Genomic DNA, 6,688 nt, shown 5'->3' with positions numbered 1-6,688 from the left:
GGTGAATGGGCTCCCTAGGACGGGTTTGACATCCAACGGGTTTGGGTCCAGCGTGTTCGACTGATTCTTGGTTTTTCTGTGTTTAAAATCACTCCAGAATGAAGCCTTTCGGTTTTTTTATATAGTCTGCTATTTTAATTTACTTTGTTGATCTTGCACCGCTTTGCACCGCTCCGTTGCCTGGGTGAAAATATAGATATTTAGTTGGGTCTGGTTGGGTTGATGGCTTACCCCATCAAACATCGCACCTCAACTCATTGACTTTGACACCACAATGTAACCCCTTCCCGGCGGAATTATCGCTTTTGATTTGGATATGTTGTATTTCATATCCACTACGGCCTACATGCAAAGTTTGAAGTCAATTGACTCCGTAGTTGATTAGACGTTCAACGTCTGAAACCAAATGGAATGTACGTCCAATCTGCCCTGCTCTGATTGGTCAGTTTTCTAACCCTGAATGGAATGGACGTCCATTCCACCCCCACCTGTTGGATAGACGTTCAACGTCTGAAACCAAATGGAATGTACGCCCAATCTGCCCTGCTCTGATTGGTCGGTTTTCTAAGGTTTTCTAACCCTAAATGGAATGGACGTCCATTCCACCCCCACCTGTTGGATAGATATTTAGTTGGGTCTGGTTGGGTTGATGGCTTACCCCATCAAACATCGCACCTCAACTCATTGACTTTGACACCACAATGTAACCCCTTCCCGGCGGAATTATCGCTTTTGATTTGGATATGTTGTATTTCATATCCACTACGGCCTACATGCAAAGTTTGAAGTCAATTGACTCCGTGGTTGATTAGACGTTCAACGTCTGAAACCAAATGGAATGTACGTCCAATCTGCCCTGCTCTGATTGGTCGGTTTTCTAACCCTGAATGGAATGGACGTCCATTCCACCCCCACCTGTTGGATAGCTCTCCGCGTCGCGCCATCCATACTCCCCCCGTCCCAGCACCGCCAACGCGTCTACCAGCGCGCACTCATAATCCTCCACCTGAACCCGCTGGTCCAGCAGCTCAATGCAAAAATCCAAACATGCCATCTGGATCTTGGTTGATTTGAACTTATCTTCTTCTTCTGACTGCGTATCTCTCTGTCCCTTCTCCTCCTCCTCTTCTTCTTCCTCAGTCATCTGCTCATCCATGGGGTCTGGGCTGATGGGGTGTCGCTGGTCGGCTCCCTCTGTGGTGGCTACCTGCCATAATACCCTCCATGTCTTGCGCTGCCGTGGTGTGAACCGGTACTGTGGGCTCGTCCATTCATGCTCGACCTGCGTTCGGGCGAAAAACATCAACATCTGCTGCCATGGCCTCACGTGCTCGGCGATGCTCTCCTCATCCATGTATGCCTGCAACGGGGTGTGCCGGGTCTGGTGTCGCTCTGTGCGGATGGCCTCGATGCGGACGAAGTGGCCCAGCCGTGTGATGACTCGCTGGCTGGTACGGGCAACCTGCCCCATGGCCTCCCGATGGCCCTCGCGGCCAGTTCATCTGGGCACGTGGTGTCATCCTCGGGCCGCTGCACGCAGTTGACCAGATCATTGGGTGCGATGTTGGTCAAGTACACCGGCCATCTGGTCCGCCGCAGCCATGGGTTGGCTTCATCGTGCTCCCCGGCCTGGATGACATTGCTGGTCTGCCGTTGCTGTTCCTGGTAAAATCGCTCCAGCTCATCAATGGCCTGGCTGGCTCTGTTCTGGTCTGGCGTGCCGGTATGCTCAGTAGTCTCCTTAGTCTGGATCTGTATGTAGTGGGAGCCCTTGCGCGATGCAAATATCTGCTGGAACTGCACCTTCTGGCATGATCTGTCCACCTCATCCTGTGCTGCCGTACGCTTTTGTGGCGCTGTACGGCCACGGCTGGGATATGGCGACCAGCTGTGCTTGTTCTGCCAGTGCTTGCGTATGGTGTTCATGTTCCCTGCCAAATACTGGCACTGGGGGATCCTGCTGGCACCTGTAGCCATCTTGAATGGGTAGTTCCGGGATTGGTTCATTCAGTATTGTGGGCAGTGTTAACTGTGTAGTATGTGGGCAGTGTTAACTGTGTAGTATCTCGAGCCACATTGTCCCACTGTTCAATGTTCTCCTTTATCTGCTGAACCACCGCATGCTTTAGCTGATGGGCCTTGCCTTTCAGATGCCGTTCAATCTCTGTTGGCCACACAGCGTGCTTGCACCGGCGGCATATGATAATGAGGTATGATTCACAGTGGATAAATAATCGATGTTCCATGTCGATGTTGGGTCTGTCTTGTGCATTGAATATATATATATTTCCTTCATTCAGTGTCTTTGTGTGAAACTTGACAGATCTGATCTGGTGTGAATGTTTGTTTTTCTGTGGTTAAAATCACTCCAGGATGAAGCCTTTCAGTTTTCTTATATGTTTTGCTATTTTTATTTACTTTGTTGATCTTGCACCGCTTTGCACCGCTCTGTTGCCTGGGTGAAAATATATATATATAGTTGGGTCTGGTTGGGTTGGTGGCTTACCCCATCAAACATCGCACCTCAACTCATTGACTTTGACACCACAATTTAACCCCTTCCCGGCGGAATTATCGCTTTTAATTTGGATATGTTGTATTCCATATCCACTACGGCCTACATGCAAAGTTTGAAGTAATGGGGTGGCTGGCTGCCGCAGAAGGGAAGGGAAGAGGGAGCTCGACCGCGACCGGGCCACTGCGGGCACGCGGAGGCGGGAGCGGGAGCACGCACGGGCGGCCAATCAGGGACGGAGAAAATCGGACGGGGGCGCGTCGGACCACGCACTATGTATAACTTGGATAGTTTAACCCTAACCCTATAACCTTCAACGGGCATGTCCAGCGGGTTTGACTTTTAAATGGTTTCATCCCACTGGTTTGGGTCCAACGGGTTAACGGGTTCGTTCAACGGGTTCGACCCCTGAACACCCCTCACTCTAACCCTGACTCTGACCACCTCATCCTCCCCCCCAGCCTCTACCCTCACTCTTTGTAACCCTAACCCTGGCCCATTATTGTATGGGATAATGCTCTTTAAAACTCCCATATTTTTGAAACCCCCCCTCTACCTTCTGATATAATCGTCCAGCGTGCTCGACTTCCAACAGGTTGATGGGATCATCCAACGGGTTCGGGTCCAATGGGTGAATGGGCTCCTTGGACGGGTTTGACGTCCAACGGGTTTGGGTCCAGCGTGTTCGACTAATGTTTGTTTTTCTGTGCTTAAAATCACTCCAGAATGAAGCCTTTCAGTTTTTTTATATATTTTGCTATTTTAATTTACTTTGTTGATCTTGCACCGCTTTGCACCGCTCCGTTGCCTGGGTGAAAATATAGATATTTAGTTGGGTCTGGTTGGGTTGATGGCTTACCCCATCAAACATCGCACCTCAACTCATTGACTTTGACACCACAATGTAACCCCTTCCCGGCGGAATTATCGCTTTTGATTTGGATATGTTGTATTTCATATCCACTACGGCCTACATGCAAAGTTTGAAGTCAATTGACTCCGTGGTTGATTGGACGTTCAACGTCTGAAACCAAATGGAATGTACGTCCAATCTGCCCTGCTCTGATTGGTCGGTTTTCTAAGGTTTTCTAACCCTAAATGGAATGGACGTCCATTCCACCCCCACCTGTTGGATAGGGTTGATGGGTTCATCCAACGGGTTCGGGTCCAATGGGCTAATGCGCTCCTTGGACGGGTTTGACGTCCAACGGGTTGGGTCCAGCGTGTTCGACTTCCAACGGGTTAATGCGCTCCTGGGACGGGTTTGACGTCCAACGGGTTAATGCGCTCCTGGGACGGATTTGACGTCCAACGGGTTTGACGTCCAACGGGTTTGACGTCCAACGGGTTGGGTCCAACGGGTTCGACGTCCAACGGGTTGGGTCCAGCGTGTTCGACTTCCAACGGGTTAATGCGCTCATCCAACGGGTTCGACGGCCAACGGGTTTGGGTCCAACGGGTTTGACTTCCAATGGGTTAACGGGTTTGTGCTCAATTTAACCATCTATTCTGACCTCACTGCCCACCCCTGTCTCTAGCCTCACTCTTTGTCAACCCTAACCCTGACTCTGACCACCTCATCCTTCCCCCCAGCCTCTACCCTCACTCTTTGTAACCCTACCCTCTGTCTCTTGCTTCACCTGCCTTTATATATATATACATCTTTCATCCTCCTGTGGTGCCTCTCACCCGTGATGTGCCCCTCACCCATGATATCACTTGACCTCTGTACCCTCTAACTCGATCTTCCCCCTCTCTGCCTCCTGATATATCCCTCGCAGCCAACAAACCATCTCCACCAGCCGGTTGTGCTCCATGCCCTGCCCCTCAACCTTCTGTCTCAAAAATTCAATCACCGCCTCCTGATCATCTGCATCCACATTGAACTCTCTCAGCCGCTGTCTCCACGCCTGCTTCATCTGCCCTGCATGACACCCATACATCATCATTGCCACTGTCGGGATCAAAAATCCCCTGTACGGACACTGCCTCTGTGTCTTCCAGCTGTTGCATATGGACTGCGGCATCCCGCATCGGAAGCACCCGGAATACCGTGTGTATTTGATCTTGCTCCGCACTGTCATCATCCATCTCTTTGCCTCCTGGCTCTCCTCGTGGGGACACTGGTACAGCTCATGGTCAAACTCCCGCTTGCCATTTGCACATATTAAACACTGATCCTTCCACCTCTGCGCCTCTTCCACTAAAACCTCCTCATCCATCAATGCCCTCTGCCCTCGCTGCTGATGTGTGATGATGAACCGGCCTTGATGGACATTCTGTTTGTGGAATGTCTGTCTGATTGTTGATGATGTGCCTCTGATGTCTTCACTGATTACCCTTCATTCTGATTGCCTGTGAACGTGTAATCCGCCTCCTTCATGGCGTTCACCACGGCCCACTCTCCCACCATCTGGCTTGCTTGGTTCCTGGCCAGCATGTCGGATGCATTGGCGTCCAGTCGCAGCGCCTTGTGCACCACCATGAACCGTGCCACCTTGATGATCCGTGACAACATTGGTGGGTAGCTCTCGGCGTCGCGCCATCCATACTCCCCCCGTCCCAGCACCGCCAACGTGTCTACCAGCGCGCACTCATAATCCTCCACCTGAACCCGCTGGTTCAGCAGCTCAATGCAAAAATCCAAACATGCCATCTGGATCTTGGTTAATTTGAACTTATCTTCTTCTTCTGACTGGGTATCTCTCTGTCCCTTTTCCTCCTCCTCTTCTTCTTCCTCAGTCATCTGCTCATCCATGGGGTCTGGGCTGATGGAGTGTCGCTGGTCGGCTCCCTCTGGGATATGGCGACCAGCTGTGCTTGTTCTGCCAGTGCTTGCGCATGGTGTTCATGTTCCCTGCCACATACTGGCACTGGGGATCCCGCTGGCACCTGTAGCCATCTTGAATGGGTAGTTCCGGGATTGGTTCATTCAGTATTGTGGGCAGTGTTAACTGTGTAGTATGTGGGCAGTGTTAACTGTGTAGTATCTCGAGCCACATTGTCCCACTGTTCAATGTTCTCCTTTATCTGCTGAACCACCGCATGCTTTAGCTGATGGGCCTTGCCTTTCAGATGCCGTTCAATCTCGGTTGGCCACACAGCGTGCTTGCACCGGCGGCATATGATAATGAGGTATGATTCACAGTGGACAAATAATTGATGTTCCATGTCGATGCTTGGTCTGTCTTGTGCATTGAATATATATATATTTCCTTCATTCAGTGTCTTTGTGTGAAACTTGACAGATCTGATCTGGTGTGAATGTTTGTTTTTCTGTGTTTAAAATCACTCCCAGCATGAAGCCTTTCAGTTTTCTTATATGTTTTGCTATTTTTATTTACTTTGTTGATCTTGCACCGCTTTGCACCGCTCTGTTGCCTGGGTGAAAATATATATATATAGTTGGGTCTGGTTGGGTTGGTGGCTTACCCCATCAAACATCGCACCTCAACTCATTGACTTTGACACCACAATTTAACCCCTTCCCGGCGGAATTATCGCTTTTGATTTGGATATGTTGTATTCCATATCCACTACGGCCTACATGCAAAGTTTGAAGTAATGGGGTGGCTGGCTGCCGCAGAAGGGAAGGGAAGAGGGAGCTCGACCGCGACCGGGCCACTGCGGGCACGCGGAGGCGGGAGCGGGAGCACGCACGGGCGGCCAATCAGGGACGGAGAAGATCGGACGGGGGCGCGTCGGACCACACACTAGAGTATAGTTGAAGCCTCATTCTTGGTGATGCTTTCATTTATGTTGTTGTCTGTGCTCTTGCTCACACTTCTGGCCATTCTGAGACTGCATGTGCTGTTGAATCTGATGTGGGTTTCACCCTGCTGGCTCTCCATCTCTGACTCCTGGCTAAGCCACCATGTAGAAATGCAACACCATGCTGGATCACGGAAGCGAGAGCGACCCTTGAGCTCCTTGATTGAAGATGACTCTTCAAAGATCAAAAGATCATGGAGGCATCATGGCCGGGCTCCTCCAGAGTCAGTCAGAGTCAATAGGGATACTCCCCAGTGGACTAGACAGGGCCATAGGCAGGGCCATAGGCAGGGCCATAGGCAGGGCCATAGGCAGGGCCATAGGCAGGGCCATAGGCAGGGCCATAGGCAGGGCCATAGGCAGGGCCATAGGCAGGGCCATAGACAGCAGACGGCATTCTCC

General features: G+C 51.0%; 5 protein-coding genes across 5 annotated transcripts; 2 read left to right on the top strand and 3 right to left on the bottom strand.

The window, feature by feature from the left end:
- Window positions 1–134: 134 nt before the first annotated feature.
- Window positions 135–1,977, bottom strand: HCAG_09125 (predicted protein; the record flags this gene model as incomplete). Its single annotated transcript, XM_001535909.1, has 6 exons — window positions 135–180; window positions 249–342; window positions 509–612; window positions 676–769; window positions 883–1,262; window positions 1,328–1,977. 6 exons carry the CDS (start codon window positions 1,975–1,977, stop codon window positions 135–137), a joined length of 1,368 nt encoding a protein of 455 aa, XP_001535959.1.
- Window positions 1,978–2,638: 661 nt separating this feature from the next.
- HCAG_09124 (predicted protein) lies at window positions 2,639–2,797 on the top strand (the record flags this gene model as incomplete). The annotated part of the gene is made up of 1 exon (XM_001535908.1): window positions 2,639–2,797. The coding sequence occupies one exon, from the start codon at window positions 2,639–2,641 to the stop codon at window positions 2,795–2,797; it is 159 nt and encodes a 52-aa protein (XP_001535958.1).
- Window positions 2,798–3,690: 893 nt separating this feature from the next.
- On the bottom strand, window positions 3,691–3,936 carry HCAG_09123 (predicted protein; the record flags this gene model as incomplete). Its single annotated transcript, XM_001535907.1, has 1 exon — window positions 3,691–3,936. One exon carries the CDS (start codon window positions 3,934–3,936, stop codon window positions 3,691–3,693), a length of 246 nt encoding a protein of 81 aa, XP_001535957.1.
- A 294-nt stretch (window positions 3,937–4,230) lies between these two features.
- HCAG_09122 (predicted protein) lies at window positions 4,231–5,273 on the bottom strand (the record flags this gene model as incomplete). The annotated part of the gene is made up of 2 exons (XM_001535906.1): window positions 4,231–4,813; window positions 4,855–5,273. 2 exons carry the CDS (start codon window positions 5,271–5,273, stop codon window positions 4,231–4,233), a joined length of 1,002 nt encoding a protein of 333 aa, XP_001535956.1.
- An 806-nt stretch (window positions 5,274–6,079) lies between these two features.
- Window positions 6,080–6,232, top strand: HCAG_09121 (predicted protein; the record flags this gene model as incomplete). The annotated part of the gene is made up of 1 exon (XM_001535905.1): window positions 6,080–6,232. The coding sequence occupies one exon, from the start codon at window positions 6,080–6,082 to the stop codon at window positions 6,230–6,232; it is 153 nt and encodes a 50-aa protein (XP_001535955.1).
- Window positions 6,233–6,688: the final 456 nt, after the last annotated feature.

Source organism: Histoplasma capsulatum, genomic scaffold, assembly GCF_000149585.1.
Source record: "Histoplasma capsulatum NAm1 scaffold_20 genomic scaffold, whole genome shotgun sequence".
NCBI classification, from domain to species: Eukaryota; Fungi; Ascomycota; class Eurotiomycetes; order Onygenales; family Ajellomycetaceae; genus Histoplasma; species Histoplasma mississippiense.
This window is presented reverse-complemented; position numbering and strand designations above follow the sequence as displayed.